We start from the raw sequence: 23,447 nt of genomic DNA on the forward strand, positions 1-23,447 counted from the left end.
CAGCAGATGGGGCAGGGAGGAGACAGCTCTCACCCTGTACAGTGCCAGCACAGGGAGAAAGTGAGCTCTTTTTGGTGCTGCTGGTTGGAAGTTGGGATGAAACAGCCCCGTGGTGCCTCTGTTCGTACCAATGCAATGCTGGGTGCTTCTGTGCCCTAGAAAGGTGGCGAGAAGGAATACAGTCCAGTCAGCAGCTGTCCTTGTCCATGCTTCCCTAAACCTTTGCTGAGCCTTAACCCTTGTTCAGGACTCCTCTCCTCATCCCCACGTCATCCCCGACAAGGATGTGTGCAAGGGGGAGAGCTGTTTGCCCTCCTTATCCTTTCCTCCATTCAGTAAGGACACTGTTTATCACTGTGGGTAAACAGATGGAGGTAGGGTTTTTCCTATTCTATATTTAAAGTGTTTTCTGATGAATTTACAGACCATTGTCTCAGCAGTTTCCAAACAATTCCTGCTCTTGCAACCCATGTTTCTCCCCACCCAGCACTTGCCCATCCCCTTTTATTCTCCCACAGTCCAGGTTTGAAGCAGCAGGCTTGTTCTTTCTAAGCTTTTTGCTCTGGCTCTGCATTCAGAACCATCTCAGGTTCACCCCTTGGAGCCACCAGCCCCAGAACACCAATTCCTTTGTAGTTCCTCACAGTCCCCCCTGAAAACTGCAGTGGAGTGCATGCACACCCGTCCTCCCACGTGTGTGATAGTGCTGCTACGTCCAGAACAGGCTGAGATAGAAACAACAGAGGAAATAGCTTTCCCTAATCAGTCATTTTTAATGTACATTCTTGCCGTCTTAGGGGAATTTGGGATGTATGTAGGGCTTATTTTTCCAGCTGTTTCTCCACACAGTCACATCTGCCACAGATCTTTAACATAAAGCTTGCAATGCGCTCATGGAAGTACTGGAATGGGGAGCATCTCTGCTTGTGCCAGGCACGGCGAGGCTTGTGGATACGTTGGTGCACAGCTCTAACTACTGATAGCAAAAATATTTGACACTGGACTTCCAGGCAGGTATTTAAAATACATTCATGGCTTGCACTTTGATTCAGAGGAAAGTTATTTGTCTGGTTTCTTTCTTGCTCAGAAAAAAACTTTGTGCAGTGCTCACCAAGCGGGGGTGACCTTTGAGCTGTCAGAGTGTTTGTTTTGTCTGTGTTTTGGTTGTGTGCAATAATTGCTAATATTGGGAAACATTTACCACTTCAGCTGTTGCTGTGACAACAGTGCTGCACGCCCACTTTGTGCCCAATTAGAGCTGCAGAGGGCTTTACTCGAGCAAAACTCCTGCAGGATCTTACTGTGTTTCTGCACAGTTATGTCGTGGCAGGCACGAAACGTGCAATCCCAAGCAGTGGGTGATGGTGTTTAGCATTATTACTTGCTGTGTTGGAGCTGGACTGGCAGCACCTTTTTGAAACGTGCCAGCTGAATGGAGCATCTTTCCTCCCTTCCTTGCTTCCCACTGCATGTCTGCTTAGTGCCCTTTCTTACTGCTGTTCTCCAAGTTCCCTGTCTTACCCAGCTCCTCTGATAAGCCCAGCCGTGGCTATAAGCCCAGTTCTCAGCACTTGCAAAGCCCTCTCCGAGCTGATTTCCAGCAGAACCCAAAACAACACTCTTCTCAAAGGGAAAAGTGTTTGTGCAAAGCTTCTCCCTTTCTTTTCTGTCTGCAGCCTCCTGCATCCTTACGGTGACTGCATTCCTGGCATACCAGACTTCAGATGGCTTGAGAAGCATCTCGAGCAGGCTGGGTATCTCCTGCTTTGACTCCCTCCCCGGATGCAAATTTCCTCTTTCTACATTCCAGAAAAGGGTACTGATTCCTTCAGGGCTTGCTCCTCCTTGCCTCCAGATCTGCAGGTTTAATAACAGCCAGCTGCAGCCCAGGCAGTTGGCGGCCAAACACAGTGCTTGTCTTCACATTCCCATTATCTTTGTGTTCCCAGCAGAGCTCTGCCTTCTAAGGAATTTAGGTTTGGAGTCATTTTCCGCTTGATCTGGTTTTGAAGCAGGGCAGAAGACTGCATGAAGTGAGGAGGGAGGGAGAGCAGCGATAGGAGAGGATTTAAAGTCATTTGGGTTGCTGAATTCAAGCAGGGAATTCGGATTGATATGGCTTTTGATTGCCCAGGGCTTTATTTGTGAACCTCTCTTTGGTGCAAACCTGAAAGAGCAAAGTGGGGCTGAGGGTCTGTGCTGCAGCCTTGCCTTCAGCTAGTAGAGAGGCTGCAGGCTTGCTTGCCTATGTGCTCCTGGGCACCCTCCAAGCTCCAGCACAGCTCAGTGACACCAGAGGAGCTACTACCAGCGCTTGCATCAGCCACTGTGCTGGTGGTGAAAGAGAAAGGGTAAGAGAGCAAGCATGGAAGAGGATGGCAGTGCGAAGCCAGGTAGTGGAGGAGAACATGTTCCAGTGCTATGGCAGAGGAAGAGGTTTGCATCTGCAGGTGATGTCCCACCAGGCTGCATCTCTGGATGGTCCTTTTGGTGAAGTGTGGGAAAAGGGCTGAAAGCGTGCATAGACTGCGTGTTGCCTTCGAGACCAGTTGTGCTGCTGGTGCCTTGGGAGCAGATGCTGAAAGCAGAGAGGGCTGTTTGCATGAGGAGGAGATGTGCAGCAGTGTCATGCAAGGCCAGGCTGCCCTTGCTGACCAGACCTTGATTATTAGGAGTCCAGAGGTAATTATCATGATGCTTTAAGGAGAATATGGCACTGTGACTCCTGCACATGGTCTTGGGCAGCCCGCTCCAGGTGTCCCCCCTTGAGCGGGAGGATTGGACCAAATGTCCTCCACAAGTCCCTTCCAACCGTAATTATTCCGTGGCTCTCTGACAGGAGGAAGTTTTCCTGAATCAGCACTGCAGGGCCAGCACACAGGTGCAGATGGCTTTTTATCTGGAGTGCTTCTTTGATAAGCAAATGGGAAAGGAAGGATGCAGCTGCCCTGAGTCAGCCTGAGGCTGAAGCAGTGGCACGTGCTGAGCTCACATCTTGCACAGTACATCGTGTGGGTGTCGTGCCGGGAGCAGGAGGCATTGCTAACATGCTGGCTTTTGTTTTTACCTGCAGGCGGGCTGCCCAGGGTGCTGTGGTATCTCCGGGCTGTGTGGAGGAGCCATGCCCACCTAGCACTGCCCAGGCTCTCGGCAAGCTGAAGATGGCGGCCCAGAGGATCCGGGCAGCCAACTCCAGCGGCCTGCTGCGCTGCAAGTCGGAGGGGACACTCATCGACCTCAGCGAGGGCTTCTCAGAAAGCAGCCTGTGCGACGTCAAAGGTGGGGGGCCAGTGGGGGCCGTGGCCACCAGGGGACAGGGCAGGTGTTAGCCTGGTGCCACCGTGCCACGTGCAAGAGAAGAGATGGATTTGCCAGGCTGGTGACAAGGCAGGGTTGGTTCTCCATCCCCCCCAGAACAGATTCAAATGGGAGAGAATTCCCATTCCCTCAGTACAAATGGATCCCAAGGCGGAAGGAGAAGCTAGCATGTGCTGATGGTCTTTAAAATAAACAAGCAACAAAGCAATTGTTTTTGCACAAGGAGCAAGGAGAGTCCCGAACATCAAATGCTCTTGCTGTACGTTAGTTTGTTTTTAATGCAAAAATAGAGATTACTCACATCCTTGTGAGTAATTACTCATGCTCACATTCATGCAAGGGAAGGGACTGTCCTGCTCTGCTCACTCTGCACTGGAACAGCATCACCTTGAGCACTGGGTGCAGTTTTGGGGCACCACAGTGTGAAAAGGACACGAAGATATTAGAGAGCATCCGGAGGGCATCAGCTTCTCTCCAACAAATGTCTTGGGCTGCAGAGCTGCATTAGCGAACCTGGCAACAGTGTGAGGGTAGGGGGCAGCAGGGCAGGGCCGATCACTTGCACCCCTTTAGGACTTTCTTGTTGAGTTAGTGAGCCTGCTGGTTGCCATGGGTGCACCCCGGCAGAAGGCTTCAAGCACAAAAACTGTGAAGACCCGTGCAGAGGTCCCGAGCACACGCAGCAGAAAGACAGCAGCCAAGAAGACGGTCCAGAGCCAGACTGAGGTCTGGTGCGTGCATAGAGGGGAGAATAACAGTATGAGGTGTGTGGCGACTCAGACAGAGATACCATCACGAGATGCTAGTGTGCAGGTCACTGGCTGTGAGGAGTGCCACAGCCTGGCATTTGCAATGCCACATGAAGGAGGCAGCACTTGTATAAGGTGTGAGCAATTGAATGACTTGCTCAGCCTTGTGATTAGCTTGAAGGAGGAAGTGGAGAGGCTGAGGACTATAAAAGAGTGTGAGAGGGAGATTGACTGGTGGTGTCAGTCCCTCTCAACCTCAGGTTCTCGGCACACAGACGAGGCTCCTCACGGAGCACGTCAGCCCCTGCCACCTTACAAACACCTGGTAAAGGGGAACCAGCCAGCTGACAGCGTTTCAGCGAGCCCCCTGTCCTCTCTTCCCCCTAACAGCAATTTGAGAAGGGAGGAGGAGTGGAAACGGGTACCTGCTCGGCGGAGGGGGCATCCCCCAACCCGTCCATCCCCGACTCCCCAGGTGCCTCTGCGTAACAGGTTTGAGGCCCTGGAATTTGAGGGGGGGACGAGTGAGAGGGCGGAGACAGGTTCACCCGTGAGGTTGCCTCAGGCGAAGCGGTCGCCCACAAGCCTCAAGACTGCTTCTACCCGTAAGGACAGAAGGGTGATTGTCATAGGTGACTCCCTTCTGCAAGGAACAGAAGGCCCTATATGCCGGCCTGACCCTACCCGCAGAGAGGTGTGCTGCCTTCCTGGGGCTCGGGTCAGAGACATTTCAAAGAAAATTCCCGAGTTGATTCGGCCTTCAGATTATTACCCACTTTTAATAATTCAGGCTGGCGGCGAGGAAGTTGATAAGGAAAGCCTGAGGTCTATCAAGAAAGACTTCAGGGGAATGGGGCGAATGCTTGAAGGTGCTGGGGTGCAGGTGGTCTTTTCTTCTATGCCCGTGGTGTCAGGGAAAGGTACAGGGAGGATCCAAAACACCCAACTCTTAAATAGATGGCTAAAAAGCTGGTGCAGACACAAGAATTTCGGCTTTTTTGACCATGGGGCAATTTACACTGCACCTGGCATGATGGCTGCTGATGCATGCAGCCTGTCCCTGAGGGGTAAGAGGATATTAGCTGAAGAATTAGCGGGACTCATTGACAGGTCTTTAAACTAGGAACGAAGGGGGAAGGGGACAAAATAGGGGCTACTGGGGGTGAACGGGTCATTCGAGGGCTTGTACCAAACTCCATGAGCAATGACGGCAGAGTGCACAGGGAAGGAGTAGGGCAGGGGGATGCTGGGGATGCTGCTGTTCTAGGGGATCCTAGATCCCTTATAAAGGTGGTGAGACGGATAGCCCGGCTGAAGTGCCTTTATACCAATGCACGCAGCCTGAGTAACAAGCAGGAGGAACTGGAAACTGTGATGCACTCGGAAAGTTATGACCTTGTTGCTATCACAGAAACATGGTGGGATGACTCCCACAATTGGGATACTGCGATCGATGGCTATAGACTCTTTAGGAGAGATAGGCGAGGTAGGAGGGGTGGGGGAGTTGCTCTCTATGTCAGAGATTGGATAAACTGTGAGGAGCTCCCTACGAGAAACAGTCAGGAACAGGTTGAGAGCCTGTGGGTTAGGATTAGAGATGGGACTAATACAGGTCAGCTGGTGTTAGGGGTATACTACAGGCCACCTGATCAGGGGGAGGCTGTTGACGAGGCTTTCTTGCTCCAGATGCGTGAGATGTCTGGCTCACGGGCTCTTGTCCTGGTGGGGGACTTCAACCATCCGGACATCTGCTGGGAAAACCACACGGCGAGCTGCAAGAGCTCCAGAAAGCTCTTGGAATCCATTGACGATAGCTTTCTGGTTCAGGTATTGGACAGACCGACCAGAGGTGAAGCGTTGCTGGACCTGCTGCTCACAAACGCTGAGGAGATCATCAAAGGTGTCAAAGTTGGAGGCTGCCTGGGCTCCAGCGACCACGCCTTGGTTGAGTTTGTGATCTCAAGCGATGTGGGCCTGGCAAAGAGCAGGATCAGGACGCTGAACTTTAGAAGAGCAGACTTCAAGCTACTCAATGGATTGCTGGCCAAGATCCCCTGGCGCGCCGCCCTCAAAGACAAAGATGTTGAGGAGAGCTGGCTGCTCTTCAAGGATGCCCTCCTGGAAGCACAAGAGGTCTCCATTCCTCTGAATAAGAAAGTGGGCAGGCGAGGTAGGAAACCGGCATGGCTCAGCAAGGACCTGCTGAGAGAACTGAGGGCGAAGAAAGGGGTGTACAAGCTCTGGAAACAAGGCTGTGTCACCTGGGAAGAGTACAGGGATGCTGTCCGGACTTGCAGACGTGGGATCAGGGAAGCCAAGGCGCAGGCAGAACTGAACTTGGCAAGGGATGTGAAAAACAATAAGAAAACCTTCTACAGGTACATTGGCCAGAAGAGACAGGCCAAAACGGGTGTACCTACTTTGGTAAATTTAAAAGGAGAACTGGCTTCAACAGATGAAGAAAAAGCTGAGGTGCTGAATGAATTCTTCACCTCGGTCTTCACTGGTGGCCAGGATTCTAGTCTTTTTCACGTCCCTGAGCCCTGCATCCCCAAACCTCTATGTGGGGACCAAGGAGGTAAATCCCTCCCCACTGTAAGGGCAGAGCAAGTCCGACAGTGCCTCCTTAGACTGAATGAATATAAGTCTATGGGGCCGGATGGCGTGCATCCCAGGGTCCTGAAGGAGCTGGCTGAGGTGGTTGCCGAGCCGCTCTCCATCATATTTGAGAAGTCGTGGCTGTCAGGTGAGGTCCCGGACGACTGGAGGAAGGGTCACGTCACTGCCATATACAAGAAGGGGAGCAGGGAGGACCCGGGGAACTACAGGCCGGTGAGTCTCACCTCCGTGCCTGGGAAAATCATGGAACAGATCCTCCTGGACAACATGCTCGATCACATAAAGAATGAGCATGTGATCCGAGACAGCCAGCACGGCTTCACCAAAGGAAGGTCATGCCTAACTAATCTTGTGGCCTTCTATGATGGAGTGACGGCATTGGTGGACGAAGGGAAGGCGACCGATGTCATTTTCCTGGACCTGAGCAAGGCCTTTGACATGGTCCCCCACCACATCCTCATCTCCAAATTGGAGGGAAGTGGATTTGATGGGTGGACGACCCGATGGATAAGCAATTGGTTGAAAGGCCGCAGACAGAGGGTGATGGTCAATGGCTCTATGTCCAGGTGGAGGCCGGTAACAAGTGGTGTCCCCCAAGGGTCTGTCTTGGGACCGGTGCTCTTTAACATCTTTATCAATGACATCGATGAGGGAATTGAGTGCACCCTCAGCAAGTTTGCTGACGACACCAAGCTGAGTGGTGTGGTTGATACGGTGGAAGGAAGGGATGCCATTCAGAGGGACCTCGACAGGCTGGAAAGCTGGGCTCGGGTGAACCTAATGAGGTTCAACACGGCAAAGTGCAAGGTTTTGCATTTGGGCCGGAAGAACCCCAGGCACCCGTACAAGCTGGGAGGAGTGGTCCTTGAGAGCAGCTCGGCAGAGAAGGACCTGGGGGTCCTGATGGACGAGAGACTCAACATGAGCCAGCAGTGCGCTCTGGCAGCTCGAAAGGCTGGGGATCCTGGGCTCCATCAGGAGAGGGGTGGTCAGCAGGGACAGGGAAGTGATTGTCCCTCTCTACTCGGCTCTTGTGAGGCCCCATCTGGAGTACTGTGTCCAGGTGTGGAGCCCTCAGTACAAGAAAGACATGGAGATTTTGGAAAGGGTCCAGAGGAGGGCGACTAAGATGATCAGGGGGCTAGAGCACCTCCCCTATGAGGACAGGCTGAGGGAGTTGGGCTTGTTCAGCCTGGAGAAGAGAAGGCTGCGGGGCGACCTCATGGCAGCCTATCAATACCTGAAGGGAACCTACACCCAGGAGGGGAGTAAACTCTTCATAAGGGCTGACAATAGCAGGACTAGGGGAAATGGATCCAAGTTGAAGGAGGGAAGATTTAGGTTGGATGTTAGGGGGAAGTTCTTTACGAGGAGAGTGGTTAGGCCCTGGAACGGGCTGCCCAGGGAGGTTGTGGATGCCCCGTCCTTGGACGTGTTCAAGGCCAGGTTGGACGGGGTCCTGGGCAACCTGATCTAAATGTGTATGTTTGGTGGCCCTGCTAGGCAGGGGGGTTGGAACTACATGATCCTTGAGGTCCCTTCCAACCCGGGTGATTCTGTGATTCTGTGATTCTGTGATTAACAGCCATTTCCTGCCCGGGTGGCAAAATAGGTTCAGTGCAGAGTTTATATATAGTTTTACACTGAATAAATGTGCTCACAACTTTCCCTACCTGCTGGTAGAGGCTGTGCAGGGGAAGTAGGTTAATGATGAATCACTTAATGTGTTCAAGCTCTTATTTTTCCAATACTCGAGCCCTGTGGTCCTTATATCTGAAACTTTTTTTTGCTCTTACTGGCTGTGTTTTTCAGTACTGTTATCACGAGTTGTGCCATGGCTGCACCACATCTTTTTTGTTAGCTTTCCCAGTTTTCTGTACGGCTGACAGGCATCCTGACATCCTGTGTTTTCCTGTGTTTTTGTTCTTTCCTCCCTCCCCCCCTTCTTCCCCCCAAGCAAGCATTGTTTTCTTAGGTCTGTCTCGCAAGAGAACAAGTGTTTGAATGCTGATATAACATTATCTGCAGCTTATTTCTCGTGATCCTTAACAGAAATAGGTCCTAAATGTGAAAGCAAAACAGTGACAGAGTGAACATGTCTAGTCTTAATTGAACTGTTTTGCTTGCAATTGTGATCAGATAGTACTGGCTAAACAACTTGCAGCCAGCCCTGCTGCTCAACGTTGTTGAAGGAGAGACTGGAGATGCTGCTTGGTCCATGGGAGGTCAATATGGTGTTTGTGGTGGTTCAAGTATCCTGACTTTGTAAAAGGAGCTAAGTTTTTCTGAGGAAATGTGGTCGTCCCCTTAGTGGGTTCTCTTAGCTCTCTCTTACTCTGAAACATATGTGGGGAAAAAAGGCAGTGCTGACGAGCTGGTGGCCTAAGATGTTGAGATACCACTGACCAAATTTGTATGATCATGGCCTTGAAAGATCACTTGGGCCATATAACCTCTTCTCATGCAGCACACCCTTAGCTCTCCCAAAATTAACCTCTGTTGTTTTAAATGTGAAAATTTAGGGGATAGCCTGCTATTTACCCTTAAGAACTTAGATCCAGTAATGCCAGCTAAAAGGCAGACCTGATAAGATGGGGCTCTGGCTCCCTTGGAACTCCCTTCAGCGCAGCTTTGTGTGCATCATTCATCAGTGAGTTCAGAGGCTGTCTCTTAGAGAAGCAGCTGAGTGAAGTCCTAAATCAAGGGGAAGGCTTCTTGCTAAGACACTTTGCTGTATTGTTTACCCTCTTTCTCTCCACATGCCTTTCTACCATGGGATGATAACAAATTACTGTCTCTCCTGTCTCAGCTCCTGCTGTTCTTCCTAGTTGTTTTGATGCCCATCTCTTTCAAGAAGGCATTTTCTCTTCAGCATAAATGTATCAGATGTAGCAAAGTGAATAGTTTTGTTTAAAAATGGTAGCAAAAAGAAATTACTTTTGGGTTGGAGATGCTTTGAAACTACTTCAGCTTCGCTGCTTGATGTAGCATGGATCGCTTGCCTCAAATAAATGATTTTAAGTAGCTTGTGACTCTGTGGATTGCTTACAGTGTTTTTCTATTTCATTTCACAGTGCCTTCTCCTAGTGCCTTGCTGGTTGACAATCCCACGTCCTTTGGAAATGCAAAGGAAGTAATAGCAATCAAAGATTACTGTCCAACTAATTTCACCACTTTGAAGTTCTCTAAGGGGGACCATCTTTATGTCTTGGACACATCGGGAGGCGAGTGGTGGTATGCTCACAATACCACAGAAATGGGTTACATCCCTTCCTCCTACGTCCAGCCTGTGAACTACCGCAACTCTTCCTTAACGGACAGCGGGATGATAGACAATCTACTGGAGAGCCCTGATGAGGGGGTCAGGGAGCTAGACCTGCTTGGAGAATGGACTGATGTGAAAAGAAACTCTGTGAAAGCCCACAGTAACAACCCTTTCTTGAACGGTGTCCAGACAAATCCATTTCTCAATGGGAATTTGCAGACGTTGACCAGCTCAGACAGAGAGCCCAACTCCAAAGCATCTGTTGACTTGCTGCTCTTCGACGCGGGGCCTCCTGCTTCAACAGTTCCTAGCTCAGCTGCTAATAGCAGCATGGGTAACATTTTTGATGAATTTCCATCCACAAACAGGCTGGACCTGGAAGAGTCTGTGAAAAGGGACAATCCCTTCTTCAGGAGCAAACGCTCTTACAGCTTGTCTGAGCTGTCTGTTCTGCAAGCCAAGTCAGACACTCCGGCACAGTCGGGTTTTTTCAACGGTTTAAAATCTCCCACTCCTGAGCAATTCCAGAGCAGGGAAGATTTTAGGACCGCATGGTTGAACCATAGGAAGCTGGCCCGGTCTTGCCACGACTTGGATTTGCTTGGTCAAAGTCCTGGCTGGGGTCAGACACAACCGGTGGAGACCAACATTGTGTGCAAACTGGATAGCTCTGGTGGAGCTGTTCAGCTTCCAGACACCAACATCAGCATCCGTGTGCCAGAAGGTCACGTGTGCCCCGGGGAAACGCAGCAGATCTCCATGAAAGCTATGCTAGATCCACCACTGGAGCTCAACAGTGATAAGTGCAGCACCATCAGCCCCGTCCTGCAGATCAAACTCAGCAACATGGAGGTGAAAACATTCATCATTCTGGAGATGAAGGTATCTGCAGAGGTTAAGAATGACATCATGAGCAAGAGTTTGGTAAGACTGCAGTGCCTTCGGAGCGACATGAAGGAGGGGCCATACACACCAATGCAGCTGAGCTATTCGTATGGGGACACGATACAGGTGCATCTGGAGAACCTAGAGCCTTGCATGTACATAGCTGCTGTAGCTCAAGGGCAGAACATCCTCTACCCTTACACTGTTTGGGATTATATCAGCAAGAAGATCACAGTCGGTGTTTATGGCCCGAAACATATTCACCCTTCCTTTAAAACAGTTGTGGCCGTGTTTGGGCACGAATGTGCACCCAAGACTCTGCTAGTGAACGAGGTCACGAGGCAGTCTCACAGCCCAGCTCCAGTTGCCCTTCAGCTCTGGGGTAAGCACCAGTTTACTCTGTCCCGGCCTCAGGACCTCAAGCTCTGCATGTTCTCCAACATGACCAACTATGAGGTGAAAGCTAGTGAGCAAGCCAAAATTGTGCGAGGCTTCCAGATGAAGCTGGGCAAGGTCAGTCGCCTTATCTTCCCCATTGCATCCCACGATCCCAACGAGCTCTCGGATTTCACGCTAAGGATACAGGTCAAGGATGACAAGGATGCCATTTTGACCCAGTTCTGCGTCCAGACGCCACAGCCGCCTCCTAAAAGTGCCATCAAACCGACAGGGCAGAGGCGGTTCCTCAAGAAGAACGAGGTTGGAAAGATCATCCTTTCACCTCTGGCTGCCACTGCCAAGTATCCGGTTTTTCAGGACCGGCCGGTGTTGAGCTTGAAGTATGGCAAACTGCTGAAAACAGTGGTGCGGCAAAGCAAGAATCACTATTTGCTGGAGTACAAGAAAGGAGACGTCATAGCCCTCCTCAGTGAGGAGAAGATCAGGTTGAAGGGACAACTGTGGACGAAGGAGTGGTACATCGGCTACTACCAGGGCAAAATAGGCCTCGTGCACACCAAAAATGTGCTGGTGGTTGGAAAGGTCAAGCCCAGCTACTTCTCTGGGCCTGATCTCACTACCAGCCTGTTGCTCGAGCAAATCCTCAGACCCTGCAAATTCCTAACCTACATCTATGCCTCCGTGAGGACTCTTCTCATGGAGAACCTCAGCAGTTGGAGGTCCTTCGCGGACGCGTTGGGCTATTTGAACTTACCGCTCACGTTTTTCTGCCGATCAGAGTTGGACAGTGAGCCGGAGCGAGTGGCCTCCGTGCTGGAGAAGCTGAAGGAAGACTGCAACAACACAGAGAACAAGGACAGGAAATCTTTTCAGAAGGAGCTGATGATGGTGAGTCCGAGGTCTGATGAGGGCATCTTCCTTGACTGTGGTGCAGAGTGGTGGGGGTGAGTGGGAGCTAAGCTTTCCTAACTCGGTCACTGAAAAATGGACTGAGGTTTGCAGATTGAATGGGAATTCAGGCCTGCGGTGAGGAATGAAATGGGTAAAAAGTTGTACGTGTTGAGTGAGTGAAGCAGGGATGCTTGGAAGATGGCTAAGCTGAAGGCCCTTCAAAGCAAGGTGGTTTCAGTCCAGTGCTTTCCTAGCGCTCAGCTGGACCTTGCTGCTGAAGGCTATTTCAGCCTTCAGTGATAAATAGAAGATGTGCATGCATATCAAGGAGTTACCCAGGAGCTGCTGGTTTCCTCAGTCCAAGATCAAAGTGATGCCAGTGATGGAGATCTTGGTTTTTTGTGGCAGAAAACTGGAAAAAGGGAAGAAACATAAATGCTTTTCCTGTATGGTGTGTGGTAGGCAAGCCACCTCTCAAGTCATAGAATCATGGAGTGGCCTGGGTTGGAAGAGATCTCAAGGATCATCAAGTTCCAACCCCCCAGCTGCAGGCAGGAACATGCGTTTATATTGCCTCAAGTTTGTCAAACGTGCAGGAGAGGGGTTTTATGGCTGCTGTGAAGTGCTACATCTTTACGGTTATGAAACAACCCCAAATTGCTCTATAACAATGTCTGTGTTTACTCCTCCTTTCCTTGAGTGACAGCTAAACCAAGGGAATCTCTGAATTAGGATGCTTTGTGTTCAGCTGTGGGCTGTGTTTGTAAATTGTCTGAAGTGCCTGGCTTGCCTCTGTCCTGAAAGGCTTCTGCAGGCATTTGGGGAAGTGCTGTCTGCAGGTTTTTCTAGGATGCTCTTCAGAAGTCTCTAATGAGAAATTGTCTTCACGATAACAGCTTCTAGCATTTCATAGGAGGTGGGCCAAAGAAAATGCAGGACTTTGTGCTGAGAAGAGATTTGAGTTGCAGCAGTTCATGTGTCTTGAAATGCCGGTTTAATTAAGAATAGCACAAGCTTTGCTTAGCAGTGATGCAGGCAGGCAGTGGGGCAGGAACATGCAGCACACAGAAGGAAATTAGAGGTAGGCACATGGGTAAAGAGGACTGCAGCTAAATTAAACTCTCCATGTCCCAACCTCTCTTAATAAAAATGGGGAAATGTCAGGATTGAGCAGTAGGTGTAAGGCATTATGAAGAGTATGGAGCCTTTCATTACTCATGGAAATTTTTTCAGGGGAGTTCATGGAAGGTGCCTTGTGGATGTACTTCCTCTACCTAAGAGCACAGTACAATTAATAACTCTTTATAACAGGCCCTGTCTGAGTGTTGGTGTTACTGTGGAAAATGGGAAGATAGTTTCCAAAAGTCTGACTCATGCCTGCACTTAGGGTGAGCACCAGAGCTGCTCACGGAGGGCAAGGATGTCCAAATGCCACGCTGCAGTCCCCAGGGGAGCATCCAAGCTGAAGGCCAATGGGCTGCAGTTACTGGAGGATGCTGCTGCTTCCCTCTGCTCTTCCTCCCACCTCAGCCTTGCCTTCTCCAGCTCCAGCTGGGCTGCTGCCTGCTGATCTGAGGGAACACTGTGATGAAGAGGTCTGGTGTGATGGTGGGTTCCAGCAGTGTCTTCCAGCAGTCTCTAGCTTGGTGCAGGTGCTGGTTGGAATGAGCAACTGTTTGGGCAGCCCCAAATCACCTTGACTTTGAACCACGTAGGTTGGCACTGAGGTGAGAGGCCAAGGAGCTGCTGGGCTGCAAAATGTTTAGTTGGGTGGAGATGAGAGGAGAGCAGGGGTAACCTTGCTGCCTGGGTTTGTGATCTGTGGCCAGTGGGACAATGTTTTAGCTTTGGGTTTCGATAGAAGGCAAGCTGTAGGCCGTGTCGTCAACTCAGCTTCTCGTGAGGGAGTCTTCTGGCCATTGTATGGCTTGTTTTTTGAGCTTCTGGGAGGCAGCTGCTGCAGCTGCACCGGGCTCTGGGGTAAGACCTGACTTTCTGGCCCACATCTCCAAGCTAAGCTTGGGGCGTCAGTTTGCTTCTCCAGTCAGTGGGCCACTTGGGCTCATGATGCCTGGGATGCAGCCATGTCTTGTGCCTTGTTTTGCCACAGCTCATCCAGCCTCAGCAATCCCTCCTCTGCTCTGGGGCTGGGTGGAGGTGGTAGCCAGGGCTGTGTCTGACCCTGTGGCTCCTCAGAAGGAGGCTTGGCACCTTTAATCATTCAGTGAGTAATGGAGTAAACTGTGTGCTCCTCTTGCTGAATGCTTCCTAGGGCTTTGTGCTGTTTGTTTTACTGGCTTGCTTTTCTTTTATCTATTCTCTTTGTCTCCAGGGGACAAAGACAGCCTGTAGGTCATGGAGAGGCTGTGCCAACCTAACTGTGGGGATGAAGAAAAGATGAGGCTCTCTGGGGGCTCACAGACCTACTAACTCGAGGGCTATAAGCTGCTGGAAAACATACTGCTCCCAAAGGGATGCATCTCATGCAGAGTCCCAGAGCGGGTTTTATTTTCCGTGCTTGAATGGAGACATAATCCTGAATATTGGCTCTGTTTCCTATTCTGTGTCAGATCTTGCTGCGTCTGAGCCTGTTGGTGAAGGATGAGCCCTTCTCCTGATGGAAAACTGCTTCTAAACCCCTTGCTGCTGTCAAATGGTCCTTAGCTTACAACGAAACAAGAGTGAGATTGATTTTTAAAAAAACCACAACAACTGTGTTTGGGGAATGACAGTTGAAAAGTAACTTATTTTGTTGCGTGTATGGCTAATTTTATTTGCAACAAGTGGTCTTGCTTTCTGCTGGTGAGATCTGTGTATTTCATGTTAAAGTTGACTGTTCCATCCCAGAGGGACTGTGGAGAGGGAAATGGTAAGGCTGCTTATCTCACATCGGTGTTGAGTACACAGGATTGCCATGGCAGAGCTATACACCAGTAGCCAAGCATGGAAAAGCCCTCTCATTGATGACTAGTTAATAAATAATCTGTGATTACTTACTCTTTTCACCTAGCAAAAGCAGCAGTGTGTGAAGGTAACTGAGGGGAGCATTGCTCACGAGTTAGTCATCACATCAGAGAGAGAAACAGCTCTCCCCTCCCTCTCTGCCCATCAACCCAGGCAGCAAGCAGGTTGTCTCCTCGAAGCCTGTAGGCACTGCAGCCTGGATCTGCAATGATACACGAGCAGCCTAACAGACCTCTTGCAGCTGGGCAGACCTCTGTGGCTGCTTCTGAGGGGAAGAAATGCGTTTGCTCACTTCTCCATGGCAGGGCTTCAAGGTGACATGCTTTTCACACACACACAGGCAGCATCGCTGTGGTCGGTGGCTGCAGCCCAGTGTGCAGGTGCTCCATCACATTTCCAAGCCTTTGGAGTCCCAGCAAACGCTGGGTGTTCGGGTGGTTTTGAAAATGTGAAGTCACATACCACAGTATAATCCAATGCACTCGGGTTGCCACTCGAGAGCCGTGCCAGGTTTCATTTGAGAAACTTGACCTAACTTGCCATACAGTGGCTGCACTGCCTGGTCCTCTGGAGCTGGAGTGAAGCCTGCCATGAAAGACATCACTTCTTTCACTCTGCATTTTTTGATACGGTGTTTTGGTAGAGCCTTGCTCTTATCAGCCTTTCCAATAAATGCTACTTCTAGGAAGCAGCACCGGTCTGCTGAGAATATGACTGCACTTGTTAGCAGAGTGCTGCAGATCCTATAAGCTTTTTCTTCTCCGGATAACTGGAGATGTGCTTCTGCTTGCTGTATTTATTGTGACTGCAGGTGTGTGAATGCTGCCTCTTTTCTACCAAGGTGGAGTGAATGCTGTGTCCTCATCTCTGGTGCTGGAGAGCCTGAGCACTGTGTTCCTGCTTGGATCTCGTGCTGCCGTGTGGGCACACAAGCCCAACCTGCTCTTCTTCCCTCCCCTTAGCTCCTGCATCCTGAATTGAGCTGCTGGCAGTCCTGCTCTGAATTTGGGTCCTTGGTGAAAAGCAGGTCCCTCAAACAGAGGGCAGTGCTCCCACCAAGGCTCTGCCAAGCAGGCTGCTCAGAGCTGGGTGGTGGTAGAGCAGTGGCACAGGGCTGGCTGTGAACTTCCCTGCAGACTCCTTGCTCTGCAGACAACATCAGATGACCTGCTTTTATTTGCTGGGACTGAGAGGAAATCGTTGATGCCTTCCTGTTCCTTGGTGCGGATATTTCAGAGTGCTGTACCTGGTGCATTCTCATGCTTGGTTAATGGCACTCTGAACGTTGCTGCTTCTGTAACCACATCTTTGCCTCCCCAGCAGCTACCTTCAGCCCTTTCAGGCAGTGATTAATGCCTGATAACGCTTAGACCCTCCAGGGTGCTTTCTAATTTAAATGCTGTTTAAAAAATCATTAACTAATTTAAAAACTCCATTTCCATCACCGCTTCCTTCTGGGTCTCACGCTTGGCAGGCACGAGTGAACTTGGGGACACTTCCCACCTCTGGGGCAAAGGAGAAAGGCTTCACCCCATGGTTCAAACAGATTTAGGGAGGGGACAACACATCCACAGCTCACATGGCTGCTTATCCCATCTTGGCTTTATGATTATTGAACTGGGGTGGGGAGGCATAAAGGGGTGCACAGGAATCACGGCTTTTCAACCCCATCGTTTGCTCCTTCCCTGTCTGTGTGCTGCGCTCCACCCAGGGCTCCCTGCTGCCTGTTTGCCTCGATGCTGTTTGCTGTGATTAGAGGACTGGAAATGGGCTTCTGCATTTCAGAGCCAGGATGCAAATTCGTCCTCCCCTGGATGCGTTTTAAAGTGGAGGCTCTTCTGCTTTGAACTGGAATTTGAATATCAAACCATCTCCTTTGCTGTGCCGCACTGCTCTGCTGGTGGAGCGGGCTTGGGGCCTCTCTGAGGTTAATAAATGCACCCGAGGAGGATGGAGGGAAGCTGTAGCATAATCCCAAAAGCGCCTGCTGGAGGATTACATCTGCTGAGAGCCCTGCTAATCCCAGCTGGGCAGCATGGGCTTGCAGGGAGCCCAGTGCCTGCTATGCTTTGGCTGCTTATTCCATCACCTCCTCGCTGCCCCATGTTTCCCTCAGCTCACCTGGGGCTCCCTTTGCAGATTGAGCCTTCCCTGGAGGCAAAGCGAAGGCGCCTGCTTATTAGTAGGCTTCAGAGTGAACGTGCTGAGCCGAGGGGAGCAGAATTATCTCTTTCAAAGCTGTGGCTTCAAGTGATTGTACCACTCGTAGCACGGGACTCTGCTAAATAACGCCTCCCTGCTGTTACTCCTTTTTCCTGTGTTCATTGGGAAGCAGGGTGTGTTTCTCCCAAGTGCTCTTATCCCTGGGAAATAGATCATGTGTGACCAGGAAAGGACAGGGTGCCTCTGCACCGTCCGCCTGATTCAGAACAGTTCACGCTTGCTGACTGCTGGTCTCAGGGAGAAGACCGTGGGCCATAATCCTAAATCTGTGCTTCTTAGGACCACCTGAAGCCTTCACTTCCAGAGCAAAGGGCCCTGAGCCTGTTGACTGCGTGGTGAGATAACATTGCTGAGAGCTGGATGTGGAGTGCTCTGCACAGTTATGAATACGGCACAGATGCGAGATCTGAACGCTTCTCAATGCCCAAGAAAAATATAATGCTTTTTTAAAATGTATTTTGCTTGCTTAACGAGAGGGTTTATTATTTCTACTTCTAATGCAGGAAACCAGTGTAAGCACTTTGTAGAAGCAAATGCTGGTCAGAAGCAGTAATTAGATTCAAGCCCAGCTTTGCTTTGTGTAAGCTGGGAACAGATAAGGGAATCAACATATATTTGCTTTGCAAATTGCTGGAGTGGTTTCAGATGTTACTGTCTTCCCCAGCTGTTTGTTACTGTCCCCCTGATAAACAGTCTCTGAGAGGATTTAACCCCTCTTCTTCTTCAGAGCTGCCTGTGTGCAGAGCCCCGGGTCAGGGCAGGACGTGGTGACCCACAGCCCTGCTGCAGGGATGGCAGCAGAGGGACAGGAAGGAACCTGGGGGGCAGTGGTTCCATCCTCTTGCTTGCCAGCTGGGCATCCTTCTGCCTGAAAACCAGTCTTGCTCAAACGTGTGTGCTCTGAATATGTTGGGAATTAGCAGGAGGGAGCAGGTGGTTCTGGCCCTTTTTGGACCACTGAGGGCTTTTCTCCAGGTCCCTGATTGCTGTAATAACCTCCCCACGCTGCTGTGACGTTGGTGTTGTTTCCAATGGGAATGCTGGAGCCAGCACAGCATGCTCCTTGGAAACTCGCAGCAGCATCGATGGGGGTTGTCCTCTTTATCACCAAGCTGTGGTTTGCATTTGCTCAAGTCAGCTCCCCTGCTGAGATGCTGAGCGATGCCCTTGGTGCTCAGCTGTCCTGGAGCTCAGTCCTCATTCTGCTGTCCTTGCAGCTCTGGCAGTAAGGAAACAAGAGGGTGCTCAAGAAAAAAAAGAAAGGCAGCAGCTAGCAAATCTGTCTCCTCGTTGTAGTGCGTGATGAACCTGCTGAGCTGCTGCTGCAGTCCACGCTGGGGCGGGCAGGATGGAGGGAGATGGATGATTAAGTGATGATTAAACCTTTCTGGGTGGTAAACTGCCCCTCAGGGCATCTTGGGATTGTTTGCATTGTTTCAGTGTTGCTTCAAAAAACCCATAAAAATAAAAGGGTTCTCGTTCCATAACACAGAACGTGTTTCCATAAACACTGGAGGTCTGTAGAGGGGTTTGTCCGGGGACAGGGCTTGTTCCTGAGGCTCTCATTATGCTTTCCACTTGGCTGTGGCACACGGTGAGGGTTGCCTCGTCCTTCCTGCTCGGCTGTAGAGGGATGCTGGTTCTGTTGATCCTCTGATAATCACCATTTAAATGGTTCCTTTCCATGGGTTTTCCCTGTTGCAACTTGCTTTGTGTTTTGAACAGAGTTTTACCTGCTCTGTCCTTTATTCCTGGCTGAATTATTGGTAGGTAGAGAACACACTGCTGTCAGTCTCCCTAACAAGCATTTTCTCTTCTCCATCTTGTTCTGAGGCTGCTCTCCAGGCCTTGTCCCCAAATGCCCTCCTGGCCTGTGCCCACCGAGTGCTCGATGCAGGTCGTGGATGCTCATGCTGGTTGTGCCACTGGACAGTGCTCCTCTGGGCTGGGGGTACAAGCAGCGCAGAGTACAGAGGGTTCATTGTCTCGATTAAAGGCTTTAAGATGCTTTAAACTGCTTATGTGGCTCCTGAACATCTTGAGCCTACACCATAAAGCCGTGGTGGGCAACCCCAGCTGCGCGCCTGGTTGAACAGGGGTAGGGCACTCGGTTCAGTTAGTGGCGTGACTCTTCTGTCCTGCCCACTGGCCTGATTTCACCAGTTGTTGCCAGAAAGGAGGCAGGAGGGTTTTGTGGTGGTTTTTCAGGGACATCCCCACCCGATTCGGGCCCACCCTGACTCCATCTTCCTTGTTTTTCCTAATGATCCCGCAGGCCTTGCTGAAGATGGACTGCCAAGGGCTGGTGGTCAGGCTGATCCAGGACTTTGTGCTGCTCACCACGGCCGTGGAGGTGGCCCAGCGCTGGAGGGAGCTCGCTGAGAAGCTCGCCAAGGTCTCCAAGCAGCAGATGGACGCCTACGAGGCCCCGCACCGCGACAAGAGCGGGGTGGTGGACAGCGAGGTGAGGGCAGACCAGCCTTCGTCCTTTGGGATTTTCCCAAGCTTGTTCTCGCTTGTGCAATCTTGTGCTCTTAGGGAATGAGGAGTTGGCTGTGATGGGGGGAAACGCGGGGACTTTTTCACCCACAGCGCATTTGTTCTCGGATCAAAAGGCATTGAGGGTGGTAGCACTCGTTGGATGCTGAATGCTGGGCATGGGCCGAGCTTCACGTTCAGCTCTTCTCTCTCACCCTCTGTCCCACAGGCCATGTGGAAGCCTGCGTATGACTTCCTCCTCACCTGGAGCAGCCAGATGGGCGACAGCTACCGGGATGTGATTCAGGAGCTGCACACAGGGCTGGACAAGATGAAGAACCCCATCACCAAGCGTTGGAAGCATCTCACCGGCACCCTCATCCTCGTCAACTCCTTGGACCTGCTCCGGGCAGCTGCATTCAGCCCACAAGACCACGAGGATTTTGCCATCTAGCGCGGCTCCTTGCAGCCATGTTTTCATCCACGTCTCATTTATTGGTGGTATCCGTATTTTTCTGTGCTTTTTCCCCCTTTTATTTTTTTTTTTTAAACAGTTGATATAAACAGAACAAGCGGGGATTGCTCTCCCCAGGTTTAAAGAGGCCAAAGTTTGCAAGTTCTCAGCAGGACTGGAAATGAGCAGGAGACGACCCTCCTCTTGGTGGGAAGGCATCCAGAAGGGATGGCTTTTCATATGGAATCGATACCACTTCAACTATTCCTTACTCAGACACTTAAAAGGAGTCAGGGGGGCGGGGAGGGATCACAAAAGAGAATCCCTTTTTTTTTTTGTTTTTTTTAGGCATTTACAAATAAAAAGTCTAATTTTTGTAACGAGCAGCAAAGGTTGTAACCACTTTGGGGGGAAGCTGTTGCTGTTTTGTATGTTGTAGAGACTGCTTTTAAATTATCATTTTTGAGATGAACGCGAGTGATGTAAATACGTATTTAAGACGAAGCACAGCAGTGTCCCAGTGGTTTTGGTAAACTCCCACAGTGCAGACTGACTGCAGAGCACCGTGTGAATTTGGGGTGTCTTCAGCCCTGCAGGCAACTTAAATCAGAAAGGAGCTTTTTTTCCTCCCATCTTACAGGACATATCACCTGTTTAGTTGTTTTTGTTTGTTTTCTTTTTAAAATGTATCTGCAAACGTGCATTTTGTCATCTGTGGGTAGGGAGGTGCTCGTGCCATGTTCGCAGATGCACGGGTACCATTTCTAACCATGGGAACGGATGCTGCCCCTGGCTCTTGGACGTGGGTGCTGCCCACCGTGTCTGGAAGAAGCTGGAAGTTGGGGGCTCGGCACAGCCCTGCTCTTTGCTGCCCGTGGTGGTGAGTGGGTCACTCTGCCATTGCAGCGAAGTGCTTGGGCATGATCCTCCTAACTTGAAATCCATTCCAGAGCTCAGCGGAGATGTTTCAGACGTGTCTGGTGTCCTCATACTCATTGCCATTGATTTCTGAGGGCTTTGAATGGGGCTGTTTGAGGCTCCCAAACTCCAGCTGAACTTGTAAATGTCTTTTGCAATGACACTGGTGCCATTGAGCTGAATATTTGTGGTACCAAGTGCCCCGTTCTTTCCCCTCGTGTTTTATAGCTGCCTCTTTTGGATTACCTCCCTTCTTCCTTCTGCTCCTCAGCTTTGAAATATTTTACATGGGAGGGGAATATTTTTGCACAGAAACATTATTTTAGGTGCAAAGTCTCTTTATAGCGAGGAAGACGGATTGTTAAGGTTGATTTTCTTTCAGGTTGAACCAGAAAAACAGAAAGAGTGGGGAAGGCATCTTTGACAAACGCAGTAGAAGCACACAAAAGCGGCTGCTGTGGCCAACAGGCTGGGCTCTCAGCAGCCAGGAGCAGGAGGTGGTGACACTTAGGCTTGATTTCTTCTCTTGGGAGGCTGCAGGTGATACAATCTCCCTGGAAGAGCCAGGTGTGGGGCACTGCCCATGGATTTGCAGGTGCAGGTGGTGAGTGGGCATCTGATGGTGCTGGCAGCCTCGGGAGGGAATGTCTTCCCACAGCTTCACTGCTTTACATCCTCTTTTCAAAGCGACACCCCCAGAAGCAGTCTCCCCTCACAGGACCCCACCAGAAATAATTAGCACCTTAATTTCTCCTCAGGGGGTTTAAGGAGTTTCCTATGCAACGCGGCGTAGCACAGAAATAAATGTGGTCTGCCAGCACCTGAGCCCGTGATGCATTTGCTTTCTCTTTACAAGAGCAGGGCACTGTAAGAGCACATTTTCCTCACACCAAGCAAAACCAAATCTCCAATGCAATAAGGAGCAGCTCCTGCAAGAGAGATCCAGCCTGTGCCAGCACGGCTTTGGGCTGTTCAGAGCAGGCAAGGGCAGCCCCAGCCCTCACAGGCAGTTTTACTCTCTGGTGACTCCAAGATGGGGACGTCCCTGAAGAATTTCAGTTTATTTTTTTTGCCCTCCCCTTGGTTTCTCTAACTACCTCAGGTACTCTATACCCAGCTTAACATTTCAGCGGCGACACGAAGCTTGCTGTGCTCAGCTCCCCGACTGCTGTGAGCCGCGGTGAAACGCTCAGCACGTTTCGGGGTGACCACTGTGTTGCTTTGTCCCTCCTTCAGTCAGAAATCCCAGCTCTGCTCACCTGCTGGGGCTGGGCTACGTCCTTCAGATGCCTTCTGCCCGCTGTCCGGAGAGCCCGTCTGGAACTGCGCCTGGGCTTTGCATCGCGACCGCAGTTGGTGCAGTAACTGGTTATTGTACTTACATTTAATGTTCCTTTTTTTAAAAAAAAAAATAATAATTTTTTTGGAGAAAAATATTCCTATTAAAGCTGTTGCTATTGCAGTGCTACCGAGTGGATTTCGTCTGCTGGTGGGTGGGTTTAAGGCAGTGGGCATCAGGAGGCTTTTGTCAATCCCACAGGCTGATGCCCAGGCCGTGTGGCCTTGGGCTCGCAGCACAGACCGTCAGTTGTGGTGCTCTCAGTAGGAACTGAATTCCAATTTCAGACCATGAAAGTGGGTTATTCAGATATCTGTCTCTGGCTGTGGCTTCGGCTTGCCAAGGGTGAAAAAAAAAGACATTGGTTTGATTTAATCCCTGGCAAAACGCATCCCGTGGTGCAGCACAGGGTGGCACAGCTGGATTGCTGGGCCAGGGCCACTAGGGCTCCTGGTTATGAATGATCATTCTTAAGTAGCCTGGACCTATCTAATAGGAGCAATTCTCCATTAGTTACTTCTCTGATGTCTGACTCCCTCTAATATTTTATCTTCAAGTAAATGATTGGTCTTTTTTTTCCTGTGTCCAACCAAGGGAATGACCTCCTTCAGCACAGCCCCCTTGGCAATGCATTTGCAGCATTTCAAGCCATCGGAATAGGATGATATCTCACATCAGCTCAGCTCGCCATTAAATGGCTGAAAGAGATATGTCAGAATGGGGAGGGAGGGAGGTCACCCCTGGGTTATCAGTGTCTGGACAGAAATCTGCAGTATCAGTGATTCTTGCTTTGTCCTCTGCGGCTCTCAGTGTCTGGACACCCAGTGCAGTCTGCAATGAAAATGAGAAACTGTGATGAAAGAGCCAGGAGGTCTCTGGGCATCTGTTTTTATCCCTGGAAATCCCTGCTGAAAATCAATTGTTCTGCTTCCTTCGTAGCTCTCA

At 50.5% G+C, this 23,447-nt stretch overlaps 1 protein-coding gene across 1 annotated transcript; it reads left to right on the forward strand.

The window, feature by feature from the left end:
• Window positions 1-3,161: 3,161 nt before the first annotated feature.
• Window positions 3,162-20,245, forward strand: SH3BP4 (SH3 domain binding protein 4; the record flags this gene model as incomplete). Its single annotated transcript, XM_079539446.1, has 4 exons — window positions 3,162-3,279; window positions 9,761-12,123; window positions 19,589-19,777; window positions 20,021-20,245. 4 exons carry the CDS (start codon window positions 3,162-3,164, stop codon window positions 20,243-20,245), a joined length of 2,895 nt encoding a protein of 964 aa, XP_079395572.1.
• Between the last annotated feature and the right edge of the window lie 3,202 nt (window positions 20,246-23,447).

Source organism: Tetrao urogallus (assembly GCF_951394365.1).
Source record: "Tetrao urogallus genome assembly, chromosome: 8".
In the NCBI taxonomy this organism is placed as follows: Eukaryota; Metazoa; Chordata; class Aves; order Galliformes; family Phasianidae; genus Tetrao; species Tetrao urogallus.